Here is a 22711-nt window from a genome sequence, read left to right as displayed (position 1 = left end):
AACAAGGACATAATAATGTCCTAGAAGCTAGGAGGAAGAGAATCGGAATATGAGGTAATGTAATATCAAAATGGGTAGGACAAATATGTTTCAAAGGGCCAAAGCACAAAAAAACCTGGAAGCTGAAGATGCAGAAGCTAAGAAGGTTGGGAAAAATTTGAGTTGCCTCTTGGGAAAGTCTGAAGCCCATATTCCAGGATTGCCTTTGCTGTTAAAGTGTTAAAAAAAACTTCACTCTAGGGGCGCCTGGGTGGCGCAGTCGGCTAAGCGTCCAACTTCAGCCAGGTCACGATCTCGCGGTCCGTGAGTTCGAGCCCCGCGTCGGGCTCTGGGCTAATGGCTCAGAGCCTGGAGCCTGTTTCCGATTCTGTGTCTCCCTCTCTCTCTGCCCCTCCCCTGTTCATGCTCTGTCTCTCTCTGTCCCAAAAATAAATAAACGTTGAAAAAAAAAAAACAAAAACAAAACAAAACAAAAAAAAACCTTCACTCTAAAGATACTTATCACACAACCTGCCTTTTCATCTTTGTCTTCTACTCAAGCTTCTCAAGCTAGATAGTCTATGGCAGATAGGCTAAGATGTGGTCTTGCCCGTGTTTCCAGACTCATCTGAACTCCCTCACATCCAACATTCTTTAATACTTTCCATACCTCTAGCCCTTTGAGGTTTCCCCTAAAGTCCCTTCTACTTTCTGAAAACAATTTCAAGCATCATATTTTCTGTAAAACCTGCCTCAATCCTTTTGAATCAAATTATGTCTTATAAATATGTCTATATCATTTATCACACCTCATTACTGGATTTCGTTTTGTCTGTTTTCTTAGCTAGAAGTTAACATCAGGCACTGGCTTGTTAGTTTTTTCTTTTTTACTGTGTAGCAGAGTACTCAGTTAATGTGAATGTTCCATTGATGCATAGTTAAAAAATGATAATACAATACCCACGAAATGACTTCTGCTTCCCTGTCTCCACAATTATGCTAAAACTTCCCCCTTACCTCTGATGCACCCCCTCTCATTTCTCCTCCTCCAGACTCTCAAAATATTTAATAAGTGCACCTAGCTATCACGGGATGAATGGGGTGGAAAGATGAGTCCGACAGGGCTCCTGCAGCAGGTGCGGTCTGTTGATCCCCAATTAAAACCCCATCTATGTAAGAAACTTGGTTACCAGCCCAGCCTGAAGGGGGCTTTCTCTCCTTCAAACTTCCATAGTTATGGTTGACTGTATTACTACTCAAATCAGTTTCATTAATTATTTAATATTGTGATCTCAAGCTGGTATTTGATTCTTACATAAGTTCTTGACCTCTTATTTTATTCTCCTTGTACGATTTGCCTGTTTTAAGACACATACATTTTTTGTTTTAATTTCCAAATAAACTGGAAACTCTTTGAGAACAAAGACTGCACCTCTTAAACTTCTTTGCCACTTTCAAAACATGAAGTGAAGTGTGTGATACACAGGAAGAGTGCTGTAAGTGAGTGGGATTCCAGATTGAATGGAGTTGGGACCATGTAGGGTAGTGGGAAGACAGTTTATGAGACCATCACAAGCTTCCCCTGCTTCCAGAGCTGGGGAAATTCCTGTGAGACAAGAGCACTGTGTATCAAGGGCAGTGCTCGTAGGTTATCTGAAGGGTGAAGGAGACCCTGAACTTTTAAAGGCTGTAGACCATTTGGTTACAGGATCCTGTTTCAGAAAATTAGCTCTCTGGGCTGCTTCATAGCAGGTCTTTCCAGTTCTTAGCTTCTATTACTAGATTGGTTCTTTAAACATCATAAGCATTTTAAATGAGGTGCCCTGTGGTCCTTTCATTCATGTCAAAAACCCATTTATTTTTATGGCTCTGATAATATTTTCACATTGATACTCTGAGTATCCAGTTTTGGGTTGACAACATGTCTTTATATGTTGATGAGTTTTGCATAAATTTAAAGTACATTATATATTGATTAGTGGGAGTGCAGGCTTGAGTCTCCAAGAACAGGTTGGCATTCATAATAGGTTGTATTTAAAACCAAATGGCTAGGACCAGTCCATTGCTGTGTATAATTCCCTGACTGTACTCACTGCATCATAAATAATAATGAAAGTAAATGTACGTTTATCAGAAAGAATCAACAAAACCCCAGCACTGATTTGCTGATTGCACTTGTCTCCAGGCATTAAGGCCAGTTTTCGAACAAGGGTGCCTGAAGGTTTGATTGTCTTTGCTGCATCACCTGGCAATCAGGAAGAGTATTTTGCACTTCAGTTGAAGAATGGACGTCCTTATTTTCTTTTCGATCCTCAGGTAAATGAGTAATCATAAGACTTGATATTTCTGAGAGCGTCCTAGGTGCCAGGTACTGAGGTAAGCGCTTATATTTTCACACTGAATCCTCACCAAAAGCTTGGAGGTAAGTACTATTATTATCCCCACTTTACCAATGGAGAAAATGAAACCTACCATGGTGGTGATGACTTTCCCACAGCTGAAATAGCAGAGCTGACTTTCAAACCACATAGTCTGACTGAGAGTCTACATGCTTAACAACCATATGCTATCTTATCATAAAGGGAAAAGTTTTATGTAAATTTGAAAAGACTGATTATTTTCCTTGTAAGCAAAATTATATCACCCTTTATTCTTCCACTTTCTCTCTTCCTCCTCTCTCCCTCTTTCTCTCTGTCTCCCCCGACTCTTTCTTCCTTCCTTCTTTCCTTCCTTCCTCTCTCCATGCCTCCTTTGTTTGCCAACAAATATTTAAGGGCCTATCACGTAGTATAATGCTGGGTGTTGCAGACTGCAATAGTTTTAAAGTTAAATGTGACCGTGCCCTTATGAAACAGTCTGAGGAGGATACACTGAAAAAACTAATTTAAAGTATTCATGTATATTAAGAAAGAGAAGTAAAAAATGCTAAGCATTATGGGAGCATAAAATAAAAGGTCTTTCTTTGCTGAGTTGTCAATCTGCTCTGAAAATGTGGTATTTAACTGAGATGCAAAACAATGAGGAAAAACCGGTCAGAACAAGAGCATATGTCTGTTCAGGAAGATGTGTTTGAGGTGGGACAGGACATAGGAGATACTAATGAAAGATCGAGGAAGGCACTGGGAATATAATTTCTAGGCAGAGCAAATAGCAAATCTTAAGTGCCCGAGGTACATAAGAACATGACATTGTATACATTGAGATGAATCCAAGATGGCTGAGGGATGAAACAAAGAGAAAAGTGTGAGGTTGAAAAGCTGGGTGGAAACCAAGTCATGTAGGGCCTTGTAAGCAAATGTGAAGATATAAACTTTTCCTAAGGGCAATGGGAAAGCATTGAATAGTTGTCTTCCCTTTAGTTAAACAAATATTGGTAGGAATTTGACATTAGGCACTGTATTGGGCCTGTGAGTAATTGAGAAATGAGTAAAACTTTGTAAAAGATGTTTTACTTTCTGTTTCCTCAGGTTTTCAACTTAAAACTGCTGACCTAAGTCATAAATTATGCTTGCCAAATAAATGTTTTACATTACACTGTAAAGCTGGCATGACTTTTCCTCCCTGATCTAAGGCATGGGCCAAGAGCTCCCGGGGAGGATCACCTCTTAATACACCCCGAATACCCACACACCTTGGAGAGGAAAGGCAGGGCCTGCTGGACTAGATGTATTTGAGCATCATGCCAGGCTCCTTGCAGGGGCCTCAAGAGGCAGGGTGGGCCCTTGGTGTTTCTGGATGTTGGAAGAGCCATGAGTTGGCAACTGGAAAAACCAAGGAAGAAAGTTTTCTGCCTGGTGTTTCAATGGGGATCTGATAACTACAAGGCCAGTACTTGATAGGTCCTCAGGCGCAAGGACTTCTATGTGTCCTGTAGAATTGCAGTTTCCTAAGGGGTGTCCATAGGTGGGCAGTGAGTGAGCAAAGAAGAAATAGCATCACACATAAGCAGATCCAGCAGCCAGAGAGAACGGGAGAAGAAGCAGCTGTCTCAGAAGGCCAGGCAGATGGCAACTGGGAACGAAAATACAACAACCAGCATGCTGAAGTTGATTCAATTACAGAACTGAAAATATTATTTATCATTTGAGAACTTTAAGTAGATTAATTAGAAAGAAGATACTTCTGAGCCTCAGATTAGCAGGTCAAAATATGTAACAAGATTTAAAAAGATGGAGACTACTAAGAAGAAATTCAAAAGGAGAACAAAAAACACCTGTACGATAAAAAGGATACAAAGGATGAGAGAAAATAATGGAATATAAAGTAGGAGAGGATATCCTTTTAATAAATAATGGATTATAAATTTATTGAAAGGACTGATGAAGTTTTAATCAAGATTAAGCAAAACTATTGCTTCTCTAGGATCTCTATGTGCCAGGCATTACTGTAAGTGTTCACACAATGTGTACACACACACACGCACACACACACATGCACACACACATTTAAATACCACAACTCTGATGTGGATACTCATAATCCCACTTTACAAGTAAAAATACAATCTGAGCCACGGTTAAATTAATTTCCCTGGCATCATCCAACTAATCAGTGATGAAGCCAGGACTGAAACCCTGGCAATCCACCTCCAAAGACCATGATTTTTAACTCCAGTATTATACTGCTTTTTAACATGAAAGAATAATGCTTCTTAAATACCCAGAGACTCAGATAAAATACCATCCATGTGCCATATTGGAAGGAAATATATCAAACCTTTTGGCTTCTAACCAAAAGGAAAGAAAAAAAGTCTGAACTATAAAGATGAAAAGCAGTGGTGAATATTAAACCTGACAATACTAAGTTCAGCTTAAATATTTAATGACAGTGTGACTAGAAATGTGTTTTACACTGCCAAAGAATCTTTGAAATAGAGGAGACACGTGGCAAAGGCAAAGCGGACAAACAAATACACCTCTAATAGTTGTTTGGTGCTAAAATTACTGAAAGTTGAAGGAGAGGGAAAGATGAGTGATTTAAAAGTTTCTAAAGGTATCAACCTAGTGGAGAAGGCAATAGGGGAATAGATCGCGTCGGTGTCTTATTTTCATAAAATGGATAGGCAAAAATGTTTGATTTTAAATGCTGTGAAAAAGACATCAATTATTGATAAAATGAAGATGTTCCCAGAACATCCAAATTAACAAGGTGAAAAGAGAGACTAAATGCTAGATGGTAAAAATCAACAAAAATCATGAAAAGAAAGGAAAACAGTACGGTAAAATAGAAGAATGTCAATGAGAAAGAAAAATCTGGCTCTGTGTTTCTTTCCTCAACCTATTAATATCCGGGAGTGTTTGAGAAGATGCCAGATAGAGAAAAACCTTAATTGTATAACTGCTTAGTCATAGAGCTTTTAAAGTATACAAAGTGGGTTCACATTAATTATCTGACTTTATAATTGAAGTGGCCACTTGAGGTAGGTATTGTTTTCATCCCAGCTTTAGATGAAGAGGTTTAACTAGGGTCACACAATAATTTAGTGATGACGCTGGCACTGGATTTACTTTATTTCATTCAATGCCATTTGGTTACACAACTTTTGTACTCCCGGCACTGTGTTACACAGTTATGCACTGGAGCACAGTGGGGAGAAATGAATGCAATGGCGTTCACTACTTCCAGTTGCTCATCTGGGCCTCTTCTCCCACAGTTGGAGAACAGAGTCTCTGCCCAAGTTGGAGAGGGCAGGGAAGGAACAGTACTCGGAGAGATGTCCTATGGTGGCTTCATGCTGCCTTGCACTTACAGTTGGCCATGTCCTTCATGAATGTCCATCCCAGTGTCTGTGTGATTCTAGATGACCATGCACATCCCAGAGCTACATTCGCAACCAGATACTGGCCTAGGTTGTTCATCGCCGGTATCCAGTACCATACGCATACATGCGGGCACACACACACTCCACTCCAAACATGTGGGGCAAAGTCTTTGCAGAATTAATCCAAAAATGATTTCACCAGACCTGAAGCACGACTTCCACCTCTTTGGATAGTGTTGTTTCCCTTTGGGAAGAATGTGGTACCTTAACATGCTGCAGAACAGGAGGGTAAACAAGTTAACTCCACTCAGCCACAGTATTGTCATTATGATCCTGAGAATGGCTGCCAGAAAACTCTGTCTCATCATTGTCATTGCCTTTTCGGCGATCAGATAGTCCAGTGTAAGAGACAATAGCAGAGTTCAGGGAAGCATTCACAGGACATTGCCAATAATTTCTGTCCCTCTCCCTTCTCCCTCAGATAATTACTTAGAGCACTCATTGCTGTCATTACCTTTCCAGCTGCTCTGTCCCTACTCTCTATACTCAAATCCTAACCTGTATAAAAAGTTGGTAGGTGCCAGCCAAGTATTAATCAAATTGGTATGGCCAAAAGTTGGAGGAACAGGGGGATGGAAGGGTTTAATGATGCCTGGCAAGTGATTTTTTTATCTGAAATAATAGTATCTCTCCATAAGGCAAAAGTTGCCTGCATTTTCAGGAAAGTGACAATGAATTTATTAAAAAGAAAATAAGGTATTAGTTGAGCAGGATTACCTTAGGATGTACTCGAGAAAGTGTAATCAGATATATTATACTAAGTGGTCTTGGGACCTGATGCCATCTATGTATGAAACAGTGAGCTCCAGCTAGCAGAGGCTCTATCCTTCCTCACTACTGAGGAATTTATACTCTAATGCAGGTTAAGTAGACATATCTGCTAACTTTTTAACGAAGGCTCTACATATTTTCAGACCAAGAATTGTTGAATCAGAGGAATGGAGAAAATCTTGAATGTTCTTCCATTGTTTGTTCTGTTTTTAGGACAGAATATGGAATACAGCTGTCTGTAGAAAGTTAGAGGTATCCCAGATTTAAAGAAGTTAGAAGTTTTATATGCTTTCCATTGATGTTGAAATTATTTATATTTTGCTAGTTCTCTGTCCTTTGTCTTTATATGAGATAAGATTATCTAATGAACACCTTATTGTACTCATCAGACAAGTAGTTACTTGCTTAATGTATCTTTGGTATCAGACTGTACAGACCGGTGAGGGCAAAGTCTTTCTGCTTTGTCCTGAAACATATCCCTGCGGCTAAGTCCTTAGAATGCTCAATAAATAAATATCTGTTGACAGTTTGACTGACTGACTGAATAACTATGGGAAAGTATACTTATAATTGAAGAAAATTACCCATTTTCTAGGATACAATTTCCAGGTCTTTAATGATTATTTAACAATTTAGTTCTTATTTGTCTTAATTTCTCAGTTTGTTAGAAACTTTGACTTTAAGTGATGATTATTTTTAAGTTACTTTCCTGAATCCATTCAAAAGAGTTAAATGTGAATTGTGAAAAGAGCCTTTTATAGTAACTTAAAGTCACTGCTGTCTAGCACATCGTTTCAAAACAACTTGAAGTTATTGTGTGTGTTTTTAGAAATATATTAATAAACTTAAGTCATGAATTCCTTATATAACAGTGTAATCCTACAGAGAGGCTATAGGTGTAAAAACTTATTTGCTTTTCTTTCAATGATCAAATGCATTCTGTGAATAAGTATTTGGGGTAGGAGGAAAGATTCTTCATAATATTTAAAATTGGATATGTGTTCGCGTATTTTGAACCGAACACCTGGAATTATTGTGAAGATTCACAGTAAAGTTCCTCCGATTCTTAATTGCTGTATTTTTTGGCTAAGTCCCCACCAGCTATTATCTCCCATTCTTTATTTTATTAATTTCTATTTGTATATACCTGATTAAATGATATTTTATTGGCCAATAATGACTTGTGGGAATCATTTAAATGTTTTATGTTCAGTGATGTTAAGAAGAAATTCACATAACATTCTGATTTCACTTAGAAGAAAGCTGCAAACAAGTGTGAATGGCATTTATTTAACATGTCTGATGTTTTCCAAATGGAAAGAATAAACTGCATGCTATGACACTAGGATCGATCGCAGAATTATTCTCTTAACATTGGTCGGGGAGTATAATTTTCAAATGATCACAAAAGAATAATATGCTAAGTTCTTCCAAGTATAAGGCAAATTTGGCATCCCAAAGCTCTATGTTATGTACTCGAATTTGTCTCCAGTGAATGTAATTTCTGATGTAGAGAACTGTTAATGCTTCAAATTGTTGCCAAACATAACATGAAGAACCACTTACTCAGACACCTGATCTTTAGAATGCAGCATCGTTTGTAACAATTTTAACGCTAACTAAGTACACTTTGATGAGACAGCATTTAATAAAATGCTCATTAATTTCATCATTAGCAAGGGTATGCTAAGAAGTAAGCCAGTTTCTTATGTCACGCCCAATTAGCATCCCATGCTAGTAATCCCATTAGTATTGTTGAATTCACTAATGGAAAAACTAATGGGCATGCTACCAGGGCACATTAATTGGGCACGACACCAGTTCTGGTTTTAATTATTAAACTACGATAATGAAATGTGTGTTTGTAAAATATTAAAATGTTGAAATAGGGTTGAAGAAAATAAAAGAGTATGTAGAGGAAAGAGATATAAAGAAAGCCAACGTACAAAAATTCAAGGACTAGAAAATAGATATACCAAATGGTCATCTTTCTAGCTGATCGAGTTGTCTATAAAAGTTGGGACACTGTCCACATGAGAAACAACCCACTCATACTCATGGGAAATTAAAAGCGGTTTTTTTGTGATATGAATTTCTGTATGTCATACATGTTGTCATGCGCTGTATGAGGCCTGACAGGAGCCAATTAAATATGTAGAATGGACATGTTACATTGCCGAAGCTATTTTAGGGAAATACATACAGAAATGTTTTACTTAAGATGGTATGACTCACATTGCACTTTTTGTGATATAAATCTTCAATTACATCAGATAATTATTACTTTTCTCTTTTGGAAAATCAGTATTCCAAAATTACAGGAGTTTGGCCAAGCACTCCATCCAACTAATTAAAAAAATATTTTGTAATATTTTACCCCGTCCTATTTTGGTTTAAACATTTTTTATTGGATTTGAAGTTAATTATTGCTAAGAAAATTACCTTCATTAAGAAAGAAATTTATTTTCATTTAGAAGGTTTGGAGTAATTTTCTGGTTGTTTTTTTCTTTGATAGTAGTGGTAGTAACTGATGATGGTGACAGAGTTGAAATATCTTCTACCTAGGCTTATTTGCTCATGAACGCTAAAAAAAGTAACACTGTACTAAGCACGATATGCCAAAAAGTGTCCACTTGGCTAGGAAGTACTCAGATGGAAGGTTTCTCTTCTACTTCTTTCTGTTTCCTTACCCTTACCTCCTTTCTGCTAATCTCTGTTCTTGATATCTGCCATTTCGTACTCTTAACTTTTTTTTAATGTTTATTATTTTTGAGACAGAGAGTGAGAGAGAGCAAGCAGGGAAGGGGCAGGGAGAGAGGGAAACACAGAATCTGAAACAGGCTCCAGGCTCTGAGCTGTTTTCACAGAGCCTGATGAGGGGCTTGAACTCACAGTCTGCTAGGTCATGACCTAAGTTGAAGTCGGACGCTTAACTGACTGAGCCACACAGATGCCCCTATTTATTTTTTTAAGAGAGAGAGAGAGAGCAGGGGAGGGACAGAGAGAGGGGGGGGACAGAGGATCTGATGTAGGCTCTGTGCTAACAGCAGAGAGCCCTAAATGGGGCTCGAATCATGAACCCTGAGATGATGACCTGAGCTGAAGTCAGATGCTTAACTGGCTGAGCCATCCAGGCACCCCTGCCATTTCCTACTCTTAACTGCTTAGGAACTCATTTTTAACTATGATAGAATGACCTTAGATATAAGTTTCAATGCTAGATTTAAGATTACAAGGCAATGAATACTAAGTTTAACTATTCATTTATGTTCAATGTGTTGATACCTGGCTAATTTTTATATGAATCTCATTCCTTCTACTTATTAGCAGTATAGTGAATGTTTTTGCCAGAGAAAAACTTTTTGCCAGATATTTCCCTACTTTTAGCACAATATAGATTCAATGGCGTTTTATTAGTTTTAAGTTCTTTTTTTATATTTCTACCAAAATTCTTAAGAGCTAAACTTTTAGAGTAGAAGATTCATTATCTTTCTAATGAATATAAGTTCTCAAAATGCAAGTGTACTTTTAAGAGATTTTTTTATTCCACAGAGAAGATCTTTTCAGATTTGAGTACTGTTTCTAGGAGGACATCACAGAAAATCCAGAATGATGTCAGGCATCAACTTTCACTTTGAGTTCTGTTGAAATATATGCATGCTTGCATCATGGGGATGTCAAAGCTTATAAACTGGTTTTTAGCAAATCCACAAATACATGTGTGTGAGTTTGTAAACATATATATTCATTCACCCACTCATTCACTCATTTGTTTCCTTAAGGGCTCTTCAATGGAAGTTTCTACAACTAATGATGGTGGTAAACAATATAATGATGGCAAATGGCACGAAATAATTGCTATTAGGCATCAGGCTTTCGGCCAAATCACACTTGATGGGCAGTATACAGGTAAGAGCTGTATATATGAGCGATTCTATTGATATGCTAACGTTGCCATACTTTTCTGTTGCTTGTATTTCTACATCTCCTTTTTCACGTTTATTTCCTCTCCATTTTGCCTGAATTGCTGTTGAATTTGCCTTTGGGGTGCTCCCAAAATGATGAAGTCTGGCAACCATTTCCTCCTTTATGCACCGTTTCAGTAAAGCAAAAATAAGAGCAAGGTCATCAGTAGCAATTTTGTCTTCTGCAATGCTTTACAGTTTGCAAGGGCTTTTACTTATGTTCTCTCATTTTATTTTTGACCTGCAAAAGACAAATAAAGTAAAGCGGTCATTACATACATTTTAGAAGTGATGAAACTGAGAAAAGGTAAATAGCTTTTCCCAGTTTGCACAGCTGGTAGGCAGCATTCTTTCAACACTTACTTATCCTGTCTTTGCAATTTTAAGTTTAGTATTCTTTCCATCCTACCCTATCTACTGTCCTTAGATAATTATAAAACACTTACAGTACCTGTATAATGATGCAGGCTTTTATTAATCTATTCAGGAAATATGGAATTGTAATGAGCACCTACTGTGTCCCAGGGATTGCTCTAGAAACACTGGCTACAAAGAGCAGAATTTACATTTTAGGTAGAAGAGGGGCAGGAAACAGAATAAATATTGAACAAGTATCAGGTAGTGTATATTCTGAGAATAATAAAGCAAGATAAGAGAGAAAGTGTGTGTGCGCACGCATGCATGTATTGGAGAGGGGAATGTTTTGTTTCATAAAAGACTGTTAGAGAAGTCTTCTTTGGTAAGGTGACATTTGAACAGAGACCTAAAAGAGAGTAGGTGGATAAGCCAGGAAAATATCCAGGAAAAGAATGTTTCAAGCCAACAGAATAGTAGGTGCCAGGGCCCTGAGGTAGGAACACATGTATGGCATGTTAAGGACCAACAAAGAGGTCACTATGAGAAAGAGTGGGTGAAGGGGCTAATAATAGGCTGCAATCAGGGAGGCATTAGGGCTTTTTGCATAGGGTTTTCTGGACTTTTACTTGGCAAAAGGGAAGCCATTGGAGAATTTCAAGAAAAGAGTGACATGTTATGACTTTTTTCTTTAAAAAGAACACTTTGGCTGCTCTTTTGAAATGAATTTGAAAGGGAACAAGGGTGGAAACATGGAGAGCAGTTAACAAACTTCTGTAATAATTACAAAATAATTCAGGCAATAAAAAATGGTTTCTTGAACCAAAGAAGTAAAATTGTGGCTATAATGAGAAATCTGGGTATATTGTAAATGTTAAATTAAAAGGATTAGATTCAAGAGGTGTGTGGGTGGCTCAGTGGGTCAAGCATTTGACTCTTGATCTCAGCTCAAGTCTTGATCTTGAGGTTGTGAGTTCAAGCCCCACATTGGGCTCTGTGCTGAGTATAAAGCCTACTTAAAAAAAAAAAAAGGATTTGATTCCAGTAGAGCAGGATTGGCAAGCCCCTTGTGGGCCATATCTTGCTCATCATTATTTTATAAAGTTTTATTGGAGCACAACTTTACCCATTTGTTTTGTATTGCCTGTGACCACTTAAAGCTGCCTGGTCTACAAAGCCTAAATTATATACTGTCTGGCCTTTTACATAACGAGTTTGCTAGTCCCTAATGTAGAACATGATTGCTAAGTTTGGGGTCTGGGCAACTGGAAGAATGTAGCTGCCAGAACTAAGGTTGACAGGATCATGGGGGAAGCTGATATAGAGAGAGATGTTCAGTGTTAACATGGTCAGTCTTAGGTATCTATGAGGAATCCAAGTGGAAATATCAGGTAGACTTCTGGGTACAAGTCTGAGTTCAGGGAAGAGTTCCAGACTAAAGATATACATTGGGAATTATCAGCTGAGGATGGCATGCACTTACCAAGGGACCACATGGAAGTAAGGCTAATTAGAGTGGTTTGGGCTCTGAGTCTGAGGAAACAAAAAAACACCTCTCCTTCGAAGGAAGAATGGAGTTAGAAATCATAACATATGTGTGCTGTGAACACAACATAGTTGGGGACCCAGGCCTCCTCTGGTCTTTGGGGCTGGTGGTTCACATAGGTGCCAAGCACTCCAAGTCATCTAGAGGACTTCGTATACCCATGTATGTGGAGAGAGAAAGAGATCTGAGAAGGCAGGAGACCTGGTCCTTCCAGCATCAAGATGTTGGGACAGCAAGGAAGAACTGTTGAAGAAAGACAACAAAGAGGAGAACCAAGAAAGAGTGTATCCAGAAGCTCAGTGAAGGGTTTAATCATTTGTTAGGTGAACAGAACCCAGATTATTCTGGGGAAGTTGAAATTCTCATCTCCTTTTCCATAGGTTCCTCGGCCACACCGAATGGGAGCACTATTATCGGAGGGAACACGGGAGTGTTTGTGGGAGGGCTTCCACAGGGTTATACCGTCCTCAGGAAGGATCCTGGTGAGTTTCCTCTTTAGGATTTATATGTTGTCACCAAAATTTACAACGGAATCAAGTATGAGTACATTATTATAAGGTATGAATAATAGTATTATATTTTATCTCATGCTATTCCTGTATCAAGACAAAAATGTCCCTTAGGTTTCCTTTTTTCTAAAGGAACCATGTATTACTTGCATTTAAATTCTTCGTGCCAGCCCCTGATATATAAAAAGAGTTTATTAAAAAGTATATTAAACTTTTGAAGTGAATGATACTAATTTCAGTCAAAAACATGTTATTTTAGGGGCATCTGGGTGGCTCAGTCAGTTAAGCATCCAACTCTTGATTTTGGTTTAGGTCATGATCTCATGGTTCATGAGATCAAGCCCTGCATTGGGCTCTGAGCTGACAGTGCAGAGCCTGCTTAGGATTCTCTCTCTCCCTCTCTCTGTCTCTCCTCCTTCCCTGCACATGCTTACTCTCTCTCCCTCTCTCAAAATAAATAAATAAACTTAAAAAAATAAATGTTGTTTTAGGATTATGTGTCAATATTTTTAGATTTTAATCTGAAGCAACACAGAAATAGGAAACTATGGGCTTGATTTATACTCTAAACAGGGTAAATAAACTTCCCTGAGTATTGAGCATGTGATCAGCTCTAAACCAGACCTTAGATATCCACAGATGAACAAAATGTGGGCTTTGCCACAATAGAGGGTGCAAATATATAAATGTATAATGTCAAGCAAATGCCATTAGTACTGTAAGACATAAACAAAATAATTCCTGTATTTTTGGAATGAGAGAACAAAAACAGATTCAAAATGAAACCAATAAAAACTACTATGGACAGAATTAACCTTAGGCAGAAAGAAAAAAAAATATCTTTCCAAACGCATTGCTAAGATTTTAGGGTAGTTTTCCCATGTCTGCATTGAAGGGCATATAGGGTATTGCCTCAGTCTCTCCCAGGAAGTAAAATGTAACTACATAAATATTACACATGAGCTAGAACCTAAATAAATATAAATTGTTCATGGGTGGGGATCTTCAAGGAATAACGGTGAAGAAGATCAAAAGGAATAAAATGTTTTCAGTGAAATTTGGAGAGGGATATATTTAAATACCCAAGACTGAATGTAGTTGCCTCCTCAGATATCTCTAGAATAGAGAGGGTTTTTACTGGACTACTTTAGACAGGTAGAGAGAGAAGTCTCTCTAAAACATTCATACACACACACCCACTAGAGAAAAAGAGAGAGAGGGAGAGAGAGGGAGAGGGAGAGAGAGAGAGCGAGAGAGCGAGCTCTCAATCTTTGCCCCAGTTCTTTGTCCATCCAGCACATGTCTTGGCTATGGTACAAACAGGCACTGGGAAGAGAGCATACCTGACTCCAAGTACCCTTCCTGTGGAGAACATATCTCCATTATAAATCAATAAATAATCTGACCTTGTGCATATAAATTGACCTTGTAGAACTTTGATTGCTGGTGAATACCTTCCCTAGAATCAAGTCATAAACTCAAAAGCCGAGATCGAAGCTTTGTGTTGATCAGTATGGACATCACTGGATGCAGTGTGACCTTAGCTGCGATGCTGCCTCCTCTTCTCTAGGTTTTTCTTGCTCTCTAGTTCTAATTCTCTCATTTCACTTCATTTCTTTCCCAACTCCTATTACCAGCTATTTGCTATGTTCATAAACCCTACCTTTGCCTGGTTCGGGGCATTCTAAAATTAAGGTCAATATTATATTAATTCCTAAATATGAAATCAAATTATTGACTTACTTGTGTAATAGACTGGTTCATAATGATGAAAGAACTAAAATACAAATGAGATTAGATTAATAGAAACACTTCCTTCAAATCTTACTTTTAAAACTTGTTGAGGGGCGCCTGGGTGGCGCAGTCGGGTAAGCGTCCGACTTCAGCCAGGTCACCATCTCACGGTCCGTGAGTTCAAGCCCCGCATCAGGCTCTGGGCTGATGGCTCGGAGCCTGGAGCCTGTTTCCGATTCTGTGTCTCCCTCTCTCTCTGCCCCTCCCCCGTTCATGCTCTGTCTCTCTCTGTCCCAAAAATAAATAAACGTTGAAAAAAAAATTAAAAAAAAAAACTTGTTGGGGCGCCTGGGTGGCTCAGTCGGTTGAGCATCCGACTTCGGCTCAGGTTGTGATCTCGCGGTTCGTGAGTTCAAGCCCCGCGTCAGGCCCTGGTGCTGACAGCGCGGAGCCTGGAGCCTGCTTTAGATTCTGTGTCCCCCTTTCTCACCACGCCACCCTTGCTTGTGCTGTGTCTCTCTCTCTTTCAAAAATGAATAAACATAAAAAAATTAAAAAAAAACCCAAAAACTTGTTATAACACTTTTATTTTTAAGACTAGTGGCAGATGAAATCTTCTTGTTAGTTCAAAAGGCAATATTCTGGCTACTCCTATAAAACCACAATTTCTACATAAACATCTATTTCTTTGGAAACAGTGGATCTGACATTATAACTGTTACCACTCAGCATAGGTAATGGTGTGGGTGTTTACATGAATCATGAAGAGGTTTGCAGTAAATAGGTAGTGAGAGCTATTGCCTGTTTCTTTTATGTGAATGACACATAAAATTAATTGCTTTGAAAGAATGTTTCCAAAATACATATTTATTGATATCTCTCGACCCCTATAGACATAATCCGTAAAGGTTTTGTGGGCTGTGTCAAGGATATGTATTTTATGAAGAATTATAATCCCTTTGCTATTTGGGAGCCTCTGATTTGGCAGAGTGCTGAAGAGCAAGTCAACGTGTATAACAGCTGGGAGGGATGTCCCACGTCACTACAGGAGGGAGCCCAGTTCCTAGGAACAGGTAAGGTTCCGAAAGAGACACCAGCGGTTGCTTAGCAGCTAGTTTCTATCCTTTGCACAATTTAATCCCTCCTGTCCGATTACTTTGACCTCTTATGAACCTAGTGTCACAGAAATAACTAGTTACACCATGATACACATAAACATTTCCTCCAAGTCTGAATATGTAATATAAGTTGTAAGACTCATGGACATATATTTGTGTGTCAGATCTCTGTTACCCATGGCAATTCTTGGTTTATATTTGGTATTATCAAAAATATCTTTTGGTATGTCAGATGTTTTACTTAGAATGCAGTTTTACTTGGAAAGATGTTTTGGAAGTGTTATGTTTACCGGGTGAATCCACAAATATCTATTTATCCCATGGTATAGATGGACCATATTCTCGAGAGCAAAATGTCAGCTATGTAATGGGGTGCGTAGGTTAGTGAGGAGGAGCTGGAGGATGTCACGGCCATCCCTGCCATTGCTCGAGAGGCTGCTGCAGAAGCGAGGAGCAGTGTACCTGGCGTACCTCCCCAGCCCAGTCTCTGCCTGGCCGTCACCCAGGGTAAGGGGGTGGAAGGGAATATAGTGGCCTGGTGGATCGTACTTCAGATAAAAGCCCACCTCTGCCTCCTATGTTTATAACTAAGCTGGTTACTTATTCAGTTGCTTAAACCACCTTCAGGATAGAAAGATGAATAATATCCCAGTCTGTGCACTTTTCTGTTGCTCTTTTCTCAACACTGTCATTATTCTGAATTTCTCTTAGTCAATGCAATTTCTTATTGTGAATTCTGATATAAAACAATAATAGTCTTAATTATATCCATGATTTAGAGAGTAAATTGCTTCCTCCTAAAATATATATCAAGTTCATTCTGCTCCTTCTGTACAAGTACAAGGGGGATTTCTCAACATCGATTTGCATCTTCTTTTGTGAGAGACTTACTCAATGACAGTATTCGTCCTAGTCTTTGTTACACCTTCATAACGCTGGCACTATTGCTATATACACACTGATCTGTACATATTCTTTTCTTTTAAGGGTTTCTGGAACTTCAATCGCACATGTTTCATGGTGGAATGGATTTTGAGATTTCCTTGAAGTTCAGAACTGACCAATTGAATGGGTTGCTTCTTTTTGTTTACAACAAAGACGGACCTGATTTTCTTGCTGTATGTGTATAAATTTAGTTAAATTTACTTAAAAATATCAGATATAACTTTGAGATAAATAAGGCATGTGTTAATATTTTGCTAAATTGGGGTTTCTCTTGAAATTCATTTTTGTTTTCCTTCCTCAAGTCATTTTTAGTTTTGGAGTCCTGTGAAACATTTTGTGCTCTAAGATCGTGATTTATTTTAAATGACAATTATTACTGTGAAACTTGTAATTTTAGCAAAGCAGAGTAGTTATGAGTAATTATGAAAATCCCACTTAGTTTCCCAACATATGAAAAATATTATGTCCTTTGTCATTTCTTCTATAATGGTGTTAAAAACTACATACAATAAATGGTTCATATTACACATTCATACACACAAAGTACAAAAGTACAGTAAACATGAACCTACCACCCAATTAAAATATCATTTTTTACATTTACTTATAGGGTCTCTCCTATCCCATTTTCCTATCCCCCTCTGGAGGTAATATGTAATTAGAATTTTGTGTTTATTATCCCCTTGCATGTAGCTGCAGTTTCAACAAAATGTATGAATGCCTGAAAATTCTTGTTTTTGACATTTATAAGAGTTGCATCATACTGTACCTTGAGGCAATTGTTTTTTGCACTCGACATTATTCCTGAGTCACTCATGTTCTCCATGTAGGTATATATTTTCATGACTGTGTAATTTAGCTCTTCTGTCAATGGCATACTGGTTGTTTCCGTGTTTTTGCTTTGGCAAACGGGCTGCTATGAACATTTTCATACATTTTTCTAAGTACATTCGGCAAGTGTGATTACTTTTATTTGCCTTTAATCAGACAGTCAGATATCATTGTCAAAAATAAGTATGTTATGGGGGCACCTGGGTGGCTCAGTCAGTTAAGCGGCCGACTTCAGCTCAGGTCATGATCTCGTGGTTCGTGAGTCCGAGCCCTGCGTCAGGCTCTGTGCTGACAGCTCAGAGCCTGGAGCCTGCTTCAGATTCTGTGTCTCCCTCTCTCTCTGCCCCTTGCCTGCTCATGCTCTGTCTCTGTCTCTCAAAAATAAATAAACATTAAAAAAAAGTTTAAAAAAAATAAGTATGTTATTAAAATGTAAGTTTTTAAAAAGTTATTTTAAAGAACTTACATAGACTCAGGGGAAAATTATGAACACCTTAATCTCATTGCTCATATCTAGGCAAATAAGTAGTAAAACACATGTGTTGGTGATTTTATGATTCTAGGATGTTTTCAGTTCATTGATTTTGTTCATTCCTAGATTATATAATGTCAAATTTGCTGCCCAGGTAAGTGGAAATATATCCCTTCATAGAATTTGTTATAATTTCATCTTATTTAAATTTTTTAAATTTCTTATTTATTTTTATTTTAAAGTTTATATTTGACAGAGAGAGAGAGTGTGAGCATGAGATAGGGAAAGGCAGAGAGAGAGGGAGACACAGAATCCAAAGCAGGCTTCAGGCTCTGAGGTGTCAGCACAGAACCTGACCTGGGGCTTGGACCCAGGAACCGTGAGATCATGACGTGGACCGAAGTTGGATGCTTAACCGACTGAGCCACCTAGGCACCCCTGAAATGTAATCTTTCTTAACACAGGAATTTTGTGTCTTCTTTATAGTTCTATCTTCAGTGCCTAACTCTTTTTTTTTTTCGTTTTTATTTTTTAATTTTTAATTTTTTTAATGTTTATTTTTGAGAAAGAGACAGAGCATAAGTTGAGAAAGGGCAGAAAGAGAGGGAGACACAGAATCTGAAGCAGGCTCTAGGCTCTGAGCTGTCAGCACAGAGCCCGATGAGGGACTCAAATTCACGAACTGTGAGATCACGAGCTGAGCCGAAGTCAGATGCTTAACCGACTGAGCCACGCAGGTGTCCCTTCAGCCTAACTCTTGCAATTATTAAGTATTTGATAAATATTATTGGGTGAATGAGTGACTGAACATGTGAATGAATTCATGTTATGGTGACTCTAAGCATTCCTTAAACATCTATCTGTGCATAAATCATGGAGAGAATGCAGAGGTGTTTATCATTTGGCCTTTCCTCTCAAGGAGCACTTGCCTCTCTTGGAGGCTCACACATCCTGGTATACCCACATCCAGCCCTCCATCTTCCTCCGTTCACTGACTTTGGAAATATAATGAATCCCCACCTTATTGAATAATGTTAATTTTAAGCTTTAATGAAATAAATCTTAAAACATTTAGACCAATATATATTGAGTGTCTGCTCTGTGTTAGGCTTTCTTTTAGCACTTCCAATACAGCTATAAAGGAAGCAGACATTCACAGAACTCGCATTCTTCTCCTCTGTGTCTGAGAACCTAGGCTTCTCACAGTCTATTCCTCAATAAGATTTTTTCCTGTTATCCTAAGTAGCTTCAACATACATGGCTATCCGGGGAACTTGATTAACTCAGAAAGTTTTTACTGCTAAACTCTTAAATCTCAAAATATAACATTTCTACTCTTTGAGCTCTCGTTCTCTCTTATTGAGTTCACAAAGACATTGAGACCATTGGCTATTAGACCACTTTCTGTTTAACTTACATGCTCTGTTCCTTAGACACCATAATGCAGCTTTTCAACCATTGTTTCTGACAACACCCGCAACTTGTGTCTTCAATTCCACAACTCTGAGTCAATCAGTTTAGCCCCCTAGCTCTTCAGTTTCAATAGCCAGTTTACTGAACACCACAGGAGAACTAATACAGGTATGAAGACGGGTGACACACTGAGTCTTGAGGGTCCTAATTCCTTCATTCGACACTATTTATTGTTTATAGGATTTGCTCATAGATTAAATGTAGAACATGAAAGAAAAAGAATGTCAGGACTGGAAAACACCACAACCCAAATGTCTTCAGATAGTCTCATTCTTATAATGGAAAGAAACATAATCTCCTCATCTTCCAAATTTTCAACCTACAACTTTTGTTTTTATGAGCCAAGTCTGGGTTTCACTCTCTCCTGACTCAGGAGGACAAATATATAATTACTGTGATTCCAACCAAAGTTAATATTTCTACCTTTACTCTAGATTCTATCCCTTCTCCTGCAAGAGCTTGTGCTACAAATGTTCTCTTTTGTTAAGTTCCAGTGTTCCTTCCACATCGGCTCTTCTCCCTCTATATATAAAATGGTTGAGCCTCATTTATCTTAAATATTTTTCCTTTTGACTTGGAAAACTCCTCTGTTGTATTTCCCTTCCCTTCAGAGCCTATTGCATTGAAAGTAACTACCCTGGTTATTTCCACTTATTTTTATATCATACCTTAGTCCTCAAATACTGTAAATATGGTTCCTAGCCCTACCACATTCCACTGCAGAGTTTTCAAGCTTGCCAGTGACCCCTGCATTTTTTAGTCTACGAGATAATTTTTCAGTCTTTATTTACTTGATCTTCCACTGTCATCTTTTTTTTCTTAAAATATTCTTCCCTACCGACTTTCCAAAATACTAGTTGCTCTTGATTTTCATTAAATCCTTGGCTTCTCCAAGAAGATTGTTGTTGACTTATAGAATTACATCTACTCTGCCTTCCCCTTAAAATGTTTGTCTTGCTGAGGACTCTTGCTTTGATACTAACTGGATGATCTCACTTATCCTTTCATAAACCTTGTCTATTTTACTGGCCTATCTTTATGTTCAACTGCCTCAAAAAAAAGTTTCTTCTGAATGTTTTATAGACATTTCAAACTCAGTGTGTTTAAAATTGACCTCATTCCTCACTGACAATGATAATACCAAGTCTTTCTTTCTAGTGCTTTCCATATTGTGATGGTGGTAAAACACACCCAAACAAGAAAGAGCATGGATATCTTTGACTTACTCTTCATTCATTTAACACATTCAGCTGTTTGCCATGTCCTGCTGAGACTTAAAAAGCTGAGTTGCTTTTAAAAATACCTCTTTGACTGAGTTGTCCCTGTCTTCACCATTGTTATCTTTATTTCAATGGTTCTTGTCATTTTTCTCACCACTGTAGTGAATCTCTAATAGGTTTCTCCAATTCCAGTCTAGCTTTCATTTCCAGTATGAACTTCCTATGACCTAAAGGGTAGACTTTTAGCACAAGATAATAGTGGAAAGAATATAGCCTTTTGGAGGCAGGCAGACAAGAAAAAGATGAATATTTTTCCATATGACTCAAAATCCTCCAAAACCTTGTTTCTACATATCTGGCAAGACTCTTTCTAACCCACGCCCCCCCCCCCATCTGTGTATCTTTTGTCTTACCTAATTTAGTCTTTTTTTCTAAACCTAATGAGCTCATACATGTCCTGATGCCATTGGACATGTTAATCTCCCCGTGTTGAAGGATTCTCCATGAATCTTACGTACTTCCAAAAATATTAATTTAAACCTTTTCCAGTTCCCAAGGAACAAAATGTATATCCTTTCTTTGCTGTCATTGTACCCTATTCTTCTGTTGGTTATAGTATTACCCCAGATGTTTGCTATGGGAAAATGTGATTCTTGGGAACAGGTTCATAGAACATGGTGGGGGACTCAATATTTATTGAATGAATGGATAAATGACTGCTTATCCAATGTACTTCACAAAGATGAATTTACATAGAAAAAGTACTGAATTTCATTTGACATGATTGATCTCAAATTTTTAAGTATCCTATTTTTGCTGATGGGAGTTCTAACAAAATAAAAACATAGTAGATAAAATAATTGTCATGTAACATTTTGAAGGAAAACATATGGAGGCATTTCCTTTACCATGAAAATTTGGGTAAAATGCATTCATATTAGAAAATGGCACCTAATCTAAAAGAATACACATAGAAGCAATTATGTTAGTTAGAGATTTAGAATAATAAAAATGAAATATTGAATAAAAATCCATCTTACAAATTTGAAATTGAGTTCACCAACCAGTTAAAATAAGCTTAATCAGGCTTGACATTTCATTTTCTTATTGTCTTGTCATATTTTTCCCCCAAATTAAGTTGATACATGAAGTAGTATTTTCTCATTTTCTAAAAACTCAAGTAAAAATAGTGTCATAGTTCAAACTATTCTCTTCAGTCATTCAGTTACTTATGCTAGGGTTGAATCTTTTACCTATGTTGCAGCAAACAATAATAATAATAAAAGTTTTTGCCTACATAGTATCATATCACATTGTATGATCATTAATGGGTATGGATTTGACTTAATACAACAATCTTCACATCAATTATAAGCTTGCAGAGTACTCCATTATATGTTACTCCAGTCCTGCTTAGAATAAAGTGGAACATTTTTATAGAGTGCTTTCAGGGAAATTTGTTGCTTTTCTACAAGAAATTGACCTTCTGCTCTCTCCCAAACTGCCATTCTGCAGTCTTTTTATATGCCTATTTTCTTTTTTAATGTGAAATACAGATGGAACTGAAGAGTGGAATATTGAGCTTCCGGTTAAATACCAGTCTTACCTTTACACAAGTGGATCTATGGCTGGGACTGTCCTATTGTGATGGGAAGTGGAATAAAGTGATTATTAAAAAGAAAGGTTCCATCTTAACAGCAAGCATGAATGAACTGAGGGAGCGTGCATCACAGTCCAGAGCCCAGCCACTGATGGTGAATTCCCTGGTCTATGTGGGAGGAACCCCACAGGAGCTGCACGACTCTTTTAAATACCTGAGTCTGGAACAAGGTAAAGTCCATCTGAAAGAATTCCCAAATAAATACAGCCCTGGTATAAATACAGCAGGTTTTGGTGGGTTCATGTTTTAAGATACAACAACAGAATCAGGCTGAGAGCAATACCTACCCATCCCTTTTTTGAAGAATTTTAAG

General features: G+C 37.9%; 1 protein-coding gene across 1 annotated transcript in view; it reads left to right on the top strand.

The window, feature by feature from the left end:
* Window positions 1–22711, top strand: part of USH2A (usherin) — a 735906-nt gene that overhangs the window by 284970 nt on the left and 428225 nt on the right. The window contains exons 21-26 of the mRNA XM_047839579.1: window positions 2165–2295; window positions 10354–10480; window positions 12817–12918; window positions 15573–15752; window positions 16785–16915; window positions 22295–22568. Coding sequence (XP_047695535.1) covers window positions 2165–2295; window positions 10354–10480; window positions 12817–12918; window positions 15573–15752; window positions 16785–16915; window positions 22295–22568 — 945 coding nt within the window. The remainder of the gene's footprint in view (window positions 1–2164; window positions 2296–10353; window positions 10481–12816; window positions 12919–15572; window positions 15753–16784; window positions 16916–22294; window positions 22569–22711) is intronic.

Source organism: Prionailurus viverrinus, chromosome F1 (genome assembly GCF_022837055.1).
Source record: "Prionailurus viverrinus isolate Anna chromosome F1, UM_Priviv_1.0, whole genome shotgun sequence".
Classification (NCBI taxonomy): domain Eukaryota; kingdom Metazoa; phylum Chordata; class Mammalia; order Carnivora; family Felidae; genus Prionailurus; species Prionailurus viverrinus.
Note: the sequence above shows the minus strand (reverse complement) of the source record. Positions and strands in the feature narration are given on the sequence as shown.